This window comes from Gossypium raimondii, chromosome 13 (genome assembly GCF_025698545.1).
Source record: "Gossypium raimondii isolate GPD5lz chromosome 13, ASM2569854v1, whole genome shotgun sequence".
Taxonomy (NCBI): domain Eukaryota; kingdom Viridiplantae; phylum Streptophyta; class Magnoliopsida; order Malvales; family Malvaceae; genus Gossypium; species Gossypium raimondii.
In genome coordinates this window covers 8,150,633-8,162,678 of record NC_068577.1, presented here as the reverse complement: position 1 = coordinate 8,162,678, position 12,046 = coordinate 8,150,633, and the positions used below count along the sequence as shown (strand labels likewise).

The following is a 12,046-nucleotide window of genomic DNA, read 5'->3' as shown; positions in this document are numbered from 1 at the left end:
ACAAGGACTAGTTGTGTAATTTGACCTAAAATTTTAGTCTGATATGATGAAATAACGTGCCACGTTAGATTGTTGTTACACCATTAACAGCAGTTAACAACTCAATGACCATTTCATAATAGAAAAATAACTTAAGTAACTAAAACATAACATTTCAAATATAAGTGACTAAAATGTAACCTAAGGCAAATAAAAGTGACTATTTTGATAGTTTACCCTTTAAAATAAATAATTCAAAATGATAATATAGGCTAGATTTACAAACTCCAATTCTCCCGGTCCTAAATCACATAACCGGAACGGTTTATGTGATGCTCTTTGACTCGTCCACTCAACCCAGTCATCTCGCCCGAGTCACTCTGCTCGTTCTTATGCCATCCCTCTCTCACTAAAAACAATTCACGGTCCTCAAACCCCTAGGTTTTACCATTCTCTCCGCCACCACCGTCAACCGTCTCGATTACGAGCCCCCACTGCCGGCAATGGAGCCGATACCGACCGAATCGGATCACCCGAGTGGCGAGGATTTTGTGCACATCGACAACCCTAACCCTAATGCCGTGGACGCATTGAGCGATAGCATCGTGAACGTTGAAAAGGAGGAGGAGGAGGAAGAAGAAGAAGAAGCAGCAGCAGCAGCAGCAGCAGAAGAGATCCGAGACGAGGATAATTACGACAGAAACGATGGCGATGTTTCTAGGAACGAAAGATCTGATTCCTCGGAGAGAAGGAATGTGGAGCTCCCGGTGGAGATTGCGAGGAGCGTGATGGTTCTCTCGTGCGAATCCTCAGCCGAGGGCGGCAATTGCGATGTGTACTTGGTTGGGACTGCGCATGTCTCCCTGGCACGTGCTCGTCATGGTTTCTGTTTGGTTAACGAGAAAATGTTGGAAATTGATAGAATTTAAAAAAAAAAAAAAACAACATATCTTTTTAATTAACTGAAGATCATCGGTGATTTCTAGGATGTGCGATGAGTATTGTAGGAGGAGATTGATATTTTACTTGTTGTGCTTTTGCAGGAATCGTGCAGAGAAGTTGAAGCTGTAATCAGTTATTTGAAACCACAGGTGCTTCTCTTCTGAAACTATCTATCTCTTGATTCATGGATGGATCATTTAGCAGGTTAGCTGCCTGCGTTTGTTTTGTAAGGTGACTTGAAATTCACCTAACAATTAACTTGAACATCAAAACTCACATGCATTTTCTTTTTAAAATTGGTTTCCCACAGGTTGTTTTCTTGGAGTTATGCTCAAGCCGAGTTGCAGTGCTTACTCCACAAAATTTAAAGGTTTGTTCTTTGATGTTGTTCTTTCTTTACTAAATTCCTTGCTTGAAGGGAAGGCTAACACGATGGTGTTTTTGCCACCGTGTTTTCGAGCTTGCTGCACTTTTTTGATATTCTTGTGAATGCTCTAATTATCTTTGCATAATATTGTTCTAATTGGGCTTTAATAGTCCGCTGCTAACCTTTTTTCTTCTAACTTGAATCTACCAGGTACCAACCATGGCAGAAATGGTAGATATGTGGAAGAAAAAGCATAACATGTTCGGTATCCTTTATAGCTGGTTTCTTGCTAAGGTGCTTGTCACTTGATTATGCCTTTTGTCTCTATAGTTCCTTGGCCATTGTTGTTCCCTAATCAAGTAAAGCAAATTTATGTGTCCTAAATCATTACTTAATACTGATAGGTTGCCAGCAGGCTTGAGGTTTTCCCTGGGTCTGAATTTCGTGTGGCATTTGAAGAAGCAATGAAGTATGGTGGCAAGGTGATTCTTGGTGATCGTCCTGTGCAGGTAAGATATTTCACCAGTTGTTGTGTGTGATTGCTTCATGAAAATAACCTTATTGTCTAAAGATGTTGGAGAAACTCAAATTGTACATACAACAATCTAGCTTTGTTCAGGGGAAAGTTGTTGAGAAGGTGTTGATGTTTTTTATATTATGTTCTTAGATAAATGAAGTTGGACCAGCAGTTCTCAACTAAATTGCTTTATGAAACCATAAACACCTAATGTTGGTTGCATGATAATGTGCATAAGTCTTCCAGCATGCTAAATATGGTGTCTTTGTGGTGCTACATATGGCAGTCTACTGTTTTCTCAACATTTCATGCTATGGTAGCACTTCATGTACATTTATTTTTAATCTTCACCTGCAAGCATTTTCTAAGATTTGATTGGATGAAACAGGTTACGTTGCGTAGAACCTGGGGGAAAATGCCACTTTGGCATAAGATTAAGTTACTGTATTCCTTACTTTTTCAAGCTGTCTTCTTGCCAAGCCCTGAAGAGCTTAACAAAATGGTGAACTTTCTTATTCTCTTAGTTTGTCATCAGTCTATTTGCTTTCTTTACATTTGGAGTTATGAAAACAAAAATCCTTATAATGCTATATATTTTGTTTTCTTTTTTTACATTCAGCTGAAGGACATGGATGATGTTGACATGCTGACCCTTGTGATTCAAGAAATGAGCAAGGAATTCCCTACTCTAATGGAAACTCTTGTACATGAACGAGACCAGTTAGTATTCGTTTGTGCTCCCTTAGATGCTTTTCAATTTATTTGTATTAGATTTTGTTACTCGAGCTTTTATTTCTTCTCAAGTAGCTGTGTCCATCACATATTAGAACATGGATAAAACAGCATAACTAGCCAAATATATATAAAAAAGAACTCAGAGAAAATGAGCATACCTTCTTTGTACACATGCCCATGTCTGACACATCGACTCTGGGTAACATTAATATTACTCTTTTGGAGACTTTCTTGACTGCAAATCTAAATCGTACGGTTTTCTTCTTTTTTGTCGTCAAAATTTATAACCATTCAAGATTTAAGTCTGCTGGTGTTGAGTCATTATGAAGCCATTTCTTTTTATGTTATCTGAAGTACACATTTTTTACTTTATGTTAAATATTGTGTTTAATCTTCCAAATTTTGCATAAACATTCAGGTTCATGTCATCCACATTACTAAGAACAGCGAGTGAGCATAGTTCAGTCGTTGCGGTCGTTGGTAAAGGCCACTTGCAAGGAATTAAGAAATATTGGAGGCAGCCTGTTTTGATAGATGATCTCATGACAGTTCCTTCAAAGAAACCGACAGTTCCAACCGGCAAAATTCTGGTATCGCTGGGCATTGCGGCTGCCGGTGTGGCTATCGCATCAGGTATCTATCTTGCAGGCAAGAAATAATCCACTAATAACATTATTGTTTGGGCAAAACTAGAATTTTTGTGAAAAATCCTGCCATAAGCCCTATAACTAGTTTCTTTCACAACTAAAATTGGGACCCATCGAAAAACAGGTGCTCTATACATGTTTTTTTTTTTGGCATAGATATCATTTTTCAAGGCAATTTTATTATTTTGTATCCATGTTTATATTCATAAATTTCGTTTTTAGTCTTCATTATATTCTTACTATATATTTTAATACTATTTGTTATTAAATAATTTTCAAAGCTTAATATATATTTTTGTCTGAATTCTCCAAAAAACCAAACTAGAAATCTTACCATATCCATATGCATGTGAAAATCACGGATTTAGAATACAAATGTGTGTTTAAAAATAACATACAATAAACAATAAAACTTATGATTTGAAGTTAATTAATTATAATAACATATGAAATATGTACGATATTAAAATAAAAAATTAGATTAAATTATGAGTAAAACGAAATTAAAACATATAAATATATTGGACAAACAATATTAAATGAATTACAATTATGCGGTGCAGTTTATGCCCTCCTAATTTTTTATTTCAAAAAAAAATGGGTTGCAATTATTTATTATGGTTTTGTTATTAATTGTTAATATTGAGTTAACTTGTGATATCAACTCAATTAACAATAATATTAATAAAAATAATGTCTTAATTAAGTGGTAAATTAAAGGTTGATGTGGATTTAAATTCCACCATATGCTTATTTTATTTTTATTTTAAATGAAAAAGATTAAAGTATTTCGGGAGAACATATTTTGTAATTTAACAACTGGAAATAAGATATCAATTTAGTAAAACACTGAAATTATAATATAGAAGTATAAACATATAAGTTATGGAGGTAATAGAGTGTGCATAATATAATAGAAATTTATAAAAATGTTAAAATGGTATTTTAGTTGAGTAATAAATTAAAAGTTTTATTGATGCAATTGATGTGGGTTTCAATCTCACCCTGGGTAAATTTTATTGTTTTTAAAATGAAAAAGCTAAAATTGCCAGAATATTATAAATTACGAGAGAGTATTTTAATATTTTAACACCTGAATTTGTAACTCGATTGAAGATAATTTAAATAATAGTATTAGATAAGCATTTGGAGAAATCAATTACGAGTCGATATTACTCATATCGGTTGAAACCCCCATTCTATTAATAAATCGAAATGTCTGTCGTGTGAATTCCAATTTGTATTGGTTGAAAACAAAGTTAAAAGAGAAGTGAGAGACATGAATCCAAGTTCCAATTATATAAAGTCTTAAATTAATCCTTTGCTTTTAAAATAAATTAGTATGGTTTTTACTTGGGTTAATTATTTTGGGCTATCCACATTTTATGTTGGTTAACTATTTTAAGTTAAATTTAAATGTTATCTCTGGAATTTATTTTTCATACTTTTATTTTACTATATTTCAATTTAAAATTTAAGATTCATTTTTAAGAGTAATAATAGTAATAGTAACTTTAATGGAGAATTCTGAGAATAACAATTTTAAATTTCATGTCAATATTTAGACTAATGATATTATAAACGCTAAGATATTCTTAATTTATATAAAGAATTAAAATATCAAATTTAAACACAAAATAGAAATTTAATAACGTAAAAGAACAGCCTAAACAGTAATATACATCCGAGTGATTTAATTTTTAATGAAATATTTTCATTAAATTTATTGTACGTAAATAGTGTAAATTACCATTGGTGAGCATCATTCAGAAAACCTTTGTAGAAAAATGAAATCCAAAATTTCAAAAATACAATCCCAAATATTGTTACAAGAGAAAGTGAACTACAAAAATCTCATATTTACAAGCTTAGCCAAGAAATGTTTCCCCTTTTTTTCCATTTCCATTCTTTCCGTACAAGTCCAACTACCTTTGATATTCGAAATACTCTCAATTCAACGGCCAATCTAAGCTCTCATTATCATCGCTTACAGTCCAAGCACCTTCCCTAATCTCCTGAATCAGTTGGTGCCAGCCCCAACCCGTGTAACCAAAGAAAAACCAGTAGTCGCTCATCGACTGATTTCCAGCCTTTAGCTTTTCGATATTAGCAACCGTGGCAAATTGGTCAAGGAAGTAGATACCTGGAAGTACTTCAACGTACTGCACTTCACTAACTCTCCTACTTAAAGTAACAAAGGGCATCCCACGTCTTAAAACCGGGCCTCCGAAAGACACAGGAGCCTCTTTTAGGAACTCTAACCCTTCTTCGAGTTCATCTAGAGCATCCCATCTGATTTGCTTGTTAAATATCAAACCCTGAAATCCAGTTTCTTCATCCACCTTCACAATGATAATCTTTGAGTTATCGAATGGGATGACCTCGAGAAGTTTATCGGTGGCAGTAAGGATTGAACCGACAACCACCTTGAATGTTGCTTTATGTGAGCCAACTGACATGGGCGACCTCGACTTGCCCCCGTTGTATTTCGAATAGGCAACTCGTTTTGGGTTCTGATTTTTCAATATAACTTCATGAAATTTGTCCTTTGGAAATTGACCTTCTTCATTAGCTGAAACTCCAGAAGAATCCGGGAGTATAGCCTGATTCTTCACAGCTTCAGCGGTCGTCAATAAAATTCCTACCAAAACCAGGGAGAACAAAGTATACGGTTTTCTCTTAAACAGGAAAGGAAAGAAAAAAAAAATAGAAACTGCAAAAACAAACAACACCTGTTCAATGCCGCCTTCATACAGTGACTAGAGTTTTGATTTAGAACCTCAACCTCACTTATAATCGTGTAATATGGATGAGTGTACCTAGCAGGTACTTGTACTACAGGGACTAAATTGATCCATTTAATAGTAAATGGACAAATTTTATCTGGTCCCTATAATAGGACTTCGTAGATACATTCACTGTTTATTATGTATAGGTTTGGACAAAACTGAACAAACATAAATGAGCACTACCAGCAATACAAACTCAAATGATTCAGTTCACTGCACAGGGGCTGAAAATGGAACTTAGAATTCAAATCCTTTAAAGCTTTAAATGGAAAACAGAACATGCTTTCCACCATCAAGCCAGAGAAGCATTTGCCTACCAAAAAAAGCATTAAAAAGAACAGCTAGAAGAGTCCTTTCTTCATTCTCAAGACAAAATTAAACTTCATTCTGAGAAAAATTATACCAGGGTTCTTAGAGTGACTTTACTGCTATTGTTCCCTCTTTTGAAAGCACAGCACCAATAACCTCTAGGCCTAGTGGCAAGATTATTGTGCAGTGTGGCATGAGAACTTGAGTTCAACTCCTAGCAACACCACCCCTTACCCCCAATTATCAAAAAAAAAAAAAGCACAGTAAGTGCCAACTGATGGTTTATCAATTTAAAAAGAACAATCATGTTGAGGAGGCTGAGACAATCTAACTAAGAAGAAATGGAACTAAAAATGCGGACACTTGACCATGTAGGTCAGATAAAGGAAATTAGAAGTACACCAAAAACATGTACTCTATAGACTCTATACTAACAGGAAATTTTAAAAACGGAAGAAGGGAAAGAGTGTGTGCGAACAACAGTTAAAAGAAGGGTAAAAACATCAAAGTTTATCAGTTTCCTTCAAAGATTAAAAGATGCACATATGAATGATGATTCAGAAGTTACCTTTCTCACCATAGAGATGATGGGAATTACTTCCATGATGAGCTATAAACTTGATTATATTAGCTACTGACACATCTCCATTGTAAGAGATAACTGCTTCAGTTTCAGCTGGGAATAACATCAGAGCAGGATAAACTTCCCTCTGCAAAGCTCAGGTTTATTGAAAGTTTAGAAAAAATATATCTATCTTTTTCATTTTGCAAAAATGGATTCATACAATCTCAACATAGTAAGTTATAGGTTGATTGGGCCAAAAGTACCATATTTCACAATGAATCAGATATGAATATAAACTAACCTGGTTTACTGATTTTAGGATTAAACTGCAGTCGTTCAATGTGCAATCCATCAGGTAGATGAGTGGAAGTTTCATATTATTCATCGAGTTGTCTGCCACAAATATATCACTTGTCAATATGTAAATGTCAAGGAACAATACCAGTTGGGTCAAATGTTAAAAAGCTTGAGTCTTGTGGATAGAGAAAATAGCATTGGGAAAGCTTGCCCCCCAATTAGGAGTCTGCCTGGCTCGACTTCCAAATTAATTGGGGCTCAATGTGGCCACCAGATATTAGGGGGTCTCAAACCAAAAAATATATAATGAACATTTTCCTATTTTAACACATTCTACCAGACAAACAAGGGGGCAAAAAAGGGCCATTTGTCTCATAATGAACAATTTTATTTGTCAAGTTGGCAAGAAGAGAACCTACAGATTAGGCCATTTGTCTCATAATGGCTCAAAAAGGGCACCTTGAGAAGCATGTCGTACTAAACTACTATAACTGGTTACAATAATTTCTGAACAGGATTACAGGACTGCTGCTCAAAACATAATACAACTCCAAGACAAATCCCATTGAAAAACTTAGCCAAATGTAGCTCCCAGCTTTATGTGCCTATTTTACAAGTTATCAAATTTTTATTCAAGATATCATACAATATTCTTATTTATTAATGTATATCAGGTCATATGACTATTTCAATAAGGAATACACAAGAAGTTATAGGTCTAAATATGACAAGAAGAATAAAGGATCTAATATTAAAGTAATTATAAATGCAAAAAGCACTTACCAGCATCAAACACTGTTTGCTCTTTCCCAGAGGCACTCTTCATCATTTTCATGTAACCCGTTATGGCCCGATATACTTCACGAACAACCAACTCCATTCTCTGGCAAAAGCCACACCAATTACTACTAAAAAGTACCACAACATCCTCACTGCGAGCATGGGCGGAAGTTCCACTGTTAGATCCGTTAGACCCGAAAACAAGCTTGGACAATGTATGCATCATAACTTGAGGGATGGAATCCATTTCATGAAAATCGAGATTAACAAATGGAGGAGAAGTAGACTCCCTGGGGCTGTGGACAGGGGGCACAGAGCGTTGATATGGAACAAGACTTCCATTAAGATAGTCAAGAAGAAATTTAGAAATTGAAAAATAACTGAAAATTGCCTCTTCAGGGTAGACATAATGGTGCTGAGACCCAGGATCAACTAAAACCAACGACGGAATTGTTAACCCACCAGTCAAAGATTCAAGTAGCCGAGAGTTATCATCACATAAGAAAAAAGAACCATTAAACTCTAGAACATGAGGTTCTTGTTCCCCAGACTTGTCTATCTCTGAAGAAATTTTCTCTTTTGCCTTCAAATCCCCCGCTATATCAAGCTGAAGACCTTCCAAAAGTTTGTCAGTTTCTATAGATATGAAAAGTTTACTTTTATCGGAAGAAATTTCCTCATCCTCCTTGTATTGAGAAGAAGCTTCAACTTCCACACCAATTGATTTTGGTTTTTCCTCACTCACCAAACCAGACTCACTTTCCATTGGTATACTGTGTGGATCAACAATATCAATTAAAGAAACTTTCTGGGATGGTGATGGTGAGACATCATTAGATTGGCCTTCTATTTGTGATGGTACTTCCTGGGCTGTTTTGATGTCAAGATCCTCTGATAAAAGACGAAAGCCTAATTCCTTTGCAAGTGAACTCAATTTCGATTCCTTCTTTCTCTGAAGAAGATAAGTTAAGATCTCTTGCAAAGATTTACCTTGAAAATCTGAAGCTAAATTATCCAGAGCAACATGCTTACCCTCATTTATAATCATGAATGACATCCTATCCTTCAACTTAATCTTCTGAGCAGTTTCAGAAAGCTGTAGGCTTGGATGTCCTGTTGTACCCTTATAAGCTAGGAGTGATGACTTTTCTTTATGATCAGTATTTTGTGAACTCACCCAATCTGATATCTGGTGGTGAAGTGCTACTTCTCTAAACGCATCAAGAGCTTCCCTACTTTTTCTTCTAGTTTCTGATGTCTGAGATGATCTATCCACAAAAAGAATTACTGATGGCCTATTTCCAGGTAAAGCAAGCGGAAGATCTTGGCCAACAAATTCTAGCTACATTGCGTGGGAAGTATGTGAGAGACAGAGAGAGATATACACTCAGTATAGGAAAGACACAAGATATTAAAATCAATATGAAAAAGACAAACCACATTGTACATAAAAATAGGAACTTATATATATATATATATTCACGTGAAATAGGCAAAAAGTGACAGTTGGATTGCCTCCTTTGTGCATGAAAGTCCATTGTGCCACATGCATACAAATTATATTGATCTTGCTCATAGTTAACAAACAATTGTTATGAAGCCCTGAACACAATTAGATCATACTAAGTGAACAAGTTCCTTTAATCCAATTAAAAGTAGCTACAGTAACAGGCAAAAAGGATACTTTCAACTACAGGTTAGAGCGTTTGGAGTAGAGCTAGGTGTAACAAAATTGGCGGGCTAAGATGCATATTATTCAGGTGTCCTACCCAAAGTAAGGGAAAAAAATAGCTACTACGGATGTGCCGGTTTTATGTATTTAGTGGCATGCAATCAACCTAAGATTTTTCTTTCCCATTAAGTCTACAACACCATAAAAAAAGAAGCCATAAACCTAGTACGCTTTGACCACAAGCTTTGGGGGGACTGAGAAGTAGAAAACTTCACACCTCGCGAACAACTGAATTGTCTGTCATGAGGGCATTCTTGAGCTCTTCCTCATCTTTAATAACCTTTGAACAGCCAGGGCATCCTTTGAAGTACAGCACTGCCATCCATGTACCAGAATCTTCAACGCCAAGAGACGACACCAATGATGTATTAGAAATCAACCCAAATCTAAGTCTTTCTTGAGAAACTAAGAACTCTCGTCTAACAGGAATCAACTTCGAGAAAAATGAATCAAATTGCTTATACTCTTTTAAGGTACAGTTCAACCCAAGACCAAGTTCCATATTTTCACTCTCCGTTAAAGACACTTGGTCATCTACCATGCTAAACCCAGTAATCCAAGGAATCCCACCGATCCCATTTTCCACATCACATTTCAGCATCCCACTTCCCACTTCCTGAATTTCAAAATAATAAAACCAAAAAAAAGAAAAAGTTAAGGCAACATTATCTCCAACCCAAACCCAAAATTTCCTTTTTCATTAATTAAACTAAATTAAATATGGAAATGAAATGTAATCAGAAACTACCAGCAACCTTAAGCGTCAAATCAGTTCCAGTCCCATTGTTTTTCACCTTATCGACTAACTTGGGTGACCAACCGCAAAATTCAGCTAAAATCAAAGCTTTGTCAGTTGAGTTTAGAAACATTTCCAGTTCCTCCTGAGAATTAAGGGGCTTTAAAGGAAGTTCTTCAGGTGAAGCAACTGATATATAAGGATGAATAGAGTTTAATATATTTCGAGCTCGAAGCTTCCCTTGGTACTTATACGATACGGAGTGATCATAATAAAGAACCGTTATCCCATCCGAAGCACCAATGGAATCGGCCAACGTTTTCTCCATGTTCCTATGAATTAACATAAATTTCAAAGAGTCAAACTCCGTTGACTTATCTACAACCAATCGGGACACTTCCCTCATAAGGGACCGGGACTCGCCGCACCCTGAAAAAAGAGAAGAAATGAGGAAAAACGTGATCGCTGATTGCAATTTGAATCATATTCATATTCGTAGCCGTAAATTGAACTGTAAAAGGCAAATGATTTTGATTGAATTGAAATGAAATGAATGTCTAGGTTACATGGGACGGTGACGAGGAGGAGGGTGTGAGGGTGGCGACGGATCTGAGAAGAGTAGTTCAGTTTGGTGAGGATCTGCCATTCCCCTACGCCGTTTGAAGCGCAATCAACGGCTGATAACAGCGCGAGTGAAATTATCGGAATCGGGATCAACAACAAGTACTTCATCGCCGTCGCGATTAATCACGCAGACACCGCCGCTTTTCTCAATCAATAAAGACCCGACAGTGTTTTGGGTCAAATATGTACATGGATTTGGAACCCAACATCTATTTCAACAGTTAATTGGATCGGACTGGGTAGGGTTTATGGAAAAAATTATTTGAGTATGGAAAAATAGTTATAGTTCAGGGTCTAATCGTGATTTAAGATTTTCATTTTCAGTGGGTTAAGCACAGGGGCGAAGCTAGAACAATCTTTAGGGGGGCCAAATGAAATTTTAATTTTTTATAGTCTATATTTTTATAATTTTTAAAGAATTAAATCAAATTTTTATAATTTGAGAGACTAAAATACAATTTTATCTTTATTAATTTAAATTTTTTAAAAAAATTTAAAGACTTAAATAACAATTTTACATTTTAAGGAGACTGGGCTCATGCCAGCCCCCTCTAGATTCGTCACTGGTTAAGCATAGCTAGTTAATTCTTATCTAAACTTCGAATTTGATTAATACTATCTCAAACTAATTTGATTTTACTATAAAAAGTTTTAAAACTTTAATAAGATCAATTCAACTTAAATTGATGTTATTTGAAATTTATCTAAACTACAAATGATTTTAACTCGAAACGGCTCAAAATCACCTAAATTCAAATGACCCAAATGATTCGACCTCGTAATGATTTGATTTGAAAAACATTGAGTGTGAATCTAAATAATTCAAACACAAAATAATCTAATCTCAAAATTATTCAAACTCTAAATTGTTCCAAATCCAAATGCTTTTGAATTAAAATGACTCAAAAATGTTAAAATTCAAATTGATTGGACCAGAAACCACTTTGATTCATCTAATTAACAGTCTAGTTGTTGATTGAGTATTGGCATTGTTGCCAGCGTAAGAGAACGTGGGTTTGAATGCGTT

General features: G+C 35.3%; 2 protein-coding genes across 3 annotated transcripts; one reads left to right on the top strand and one right to left on the bottom strand.

The window, feature by feature from the left end:
* The first annotated feature begins 270 nt into the window (after positions 1 to 270).
* Positions 271 to 3,415, top strand: LOC105782368 (uncharacterized). Its single transcript, XM_012607057.2, has 8 exons — positions 271 to 845; positions 1,023 to 1,070; positions 1,232 to 1,291; positions 1,499 to 1,582; positions 1,693 to 1,797; positions 2,194 to 2,307; positions 2,425 to 2,525; positions 2,959 to 3,415. Exons 1-8 carry the CDS (start codon positions 483 to 485, stop codon positions 3,197 to 3,199), a joined length of 1,116 nt encoding a protein of 371 aa, XP_012462511.1. The 5' UTR covers positions 271 to 482; the 3' UTR covers positions 3,200 to 3,415.
* Positions 3,416 to 4,943: 1,528 nt separating this feature from the next.
* Positions 4,944 to 11,318, bottom strand: LOC105782366 (uncharacterized). 2 transcript variants are annotated; one of them, XM_012607054.2, is made up of 7 exons: positions 10,962 to 11,318; positions 10,415 to 10,824; positions 9,877 to 10,275; positions 7,931 to 9,269; positions 7,152 to 7,243; positions 6,854 to 6,995; positions 4,944 to 5,828 (listed from the first exon to the last, which is right to left on the bottom strand). In XM_012607054.2, the coding sequence occupies exons 1-7, from the start codon at positions 11,125 to 11,127 to the stop codon at positions 5,137 to 5,139; spliced, it is 3,240 nt and encodes a 1,079-aa protein (XP_012462508.1). In that variant the 5' UTR covers positions 11,128 to 11,318; the 3' UTR covers positions 4,944 to 5,136. The 2 variants fall into 2 exon arrangements, with proteins under 2 accessions (XP_012462508.1, XP_012462510.1); XM_012607056.2 differs by lacking the exon at positions 10,962 to 11,318 and having other exon boundaries at positions 10,408 to 10,552.
* Positions 11,319 to 12,046: the final 728 nt, after the last annotated feature.

Coding starts and splice junctions, on each gene's coding strand:
- LOC105782366 (XM_012607054.2), bottom strand. CDS start 11,127: ATGAAGTACTTGTTGTTGATCCCGATTCCGATAATTTCACTCGCGCTG. Junction 10,825..10,961: donor CCTCCTCGTCACCGTCCCAT/GTAACCTAGACA, acceptor CTCTTTTTTCAG/GGTGCGGCGAGTCCCGGTCC. Junction 5,829..6,853: donor TCATCTCTATGGTGAGAAAG/GTAACTTCTGAA, acceptor TGGTTTTGGTAG/GAATTTTATTGACGACCGCT.
- LOC105782368 (XM_012607057.2), top strand. CDS start 483: ATGGAGCCGATACCGACCGAATCGGATCACCCGAGTGGCGAGGATTTT. Junction 1,798..2,193: donor TTGGTGATCGTCCTGTGCAG/GTAAGATATTTC, acceptor TGGATGAAACAG/GTTACGTTGCGTAGAACCTG. Junction 2,308..2,424: donor CTGAAGAGCTTAACAAAATG/GTGAACTTTCTT, acceptor TTTTACATTCAG/CTGAAGGACATGGATGATGT.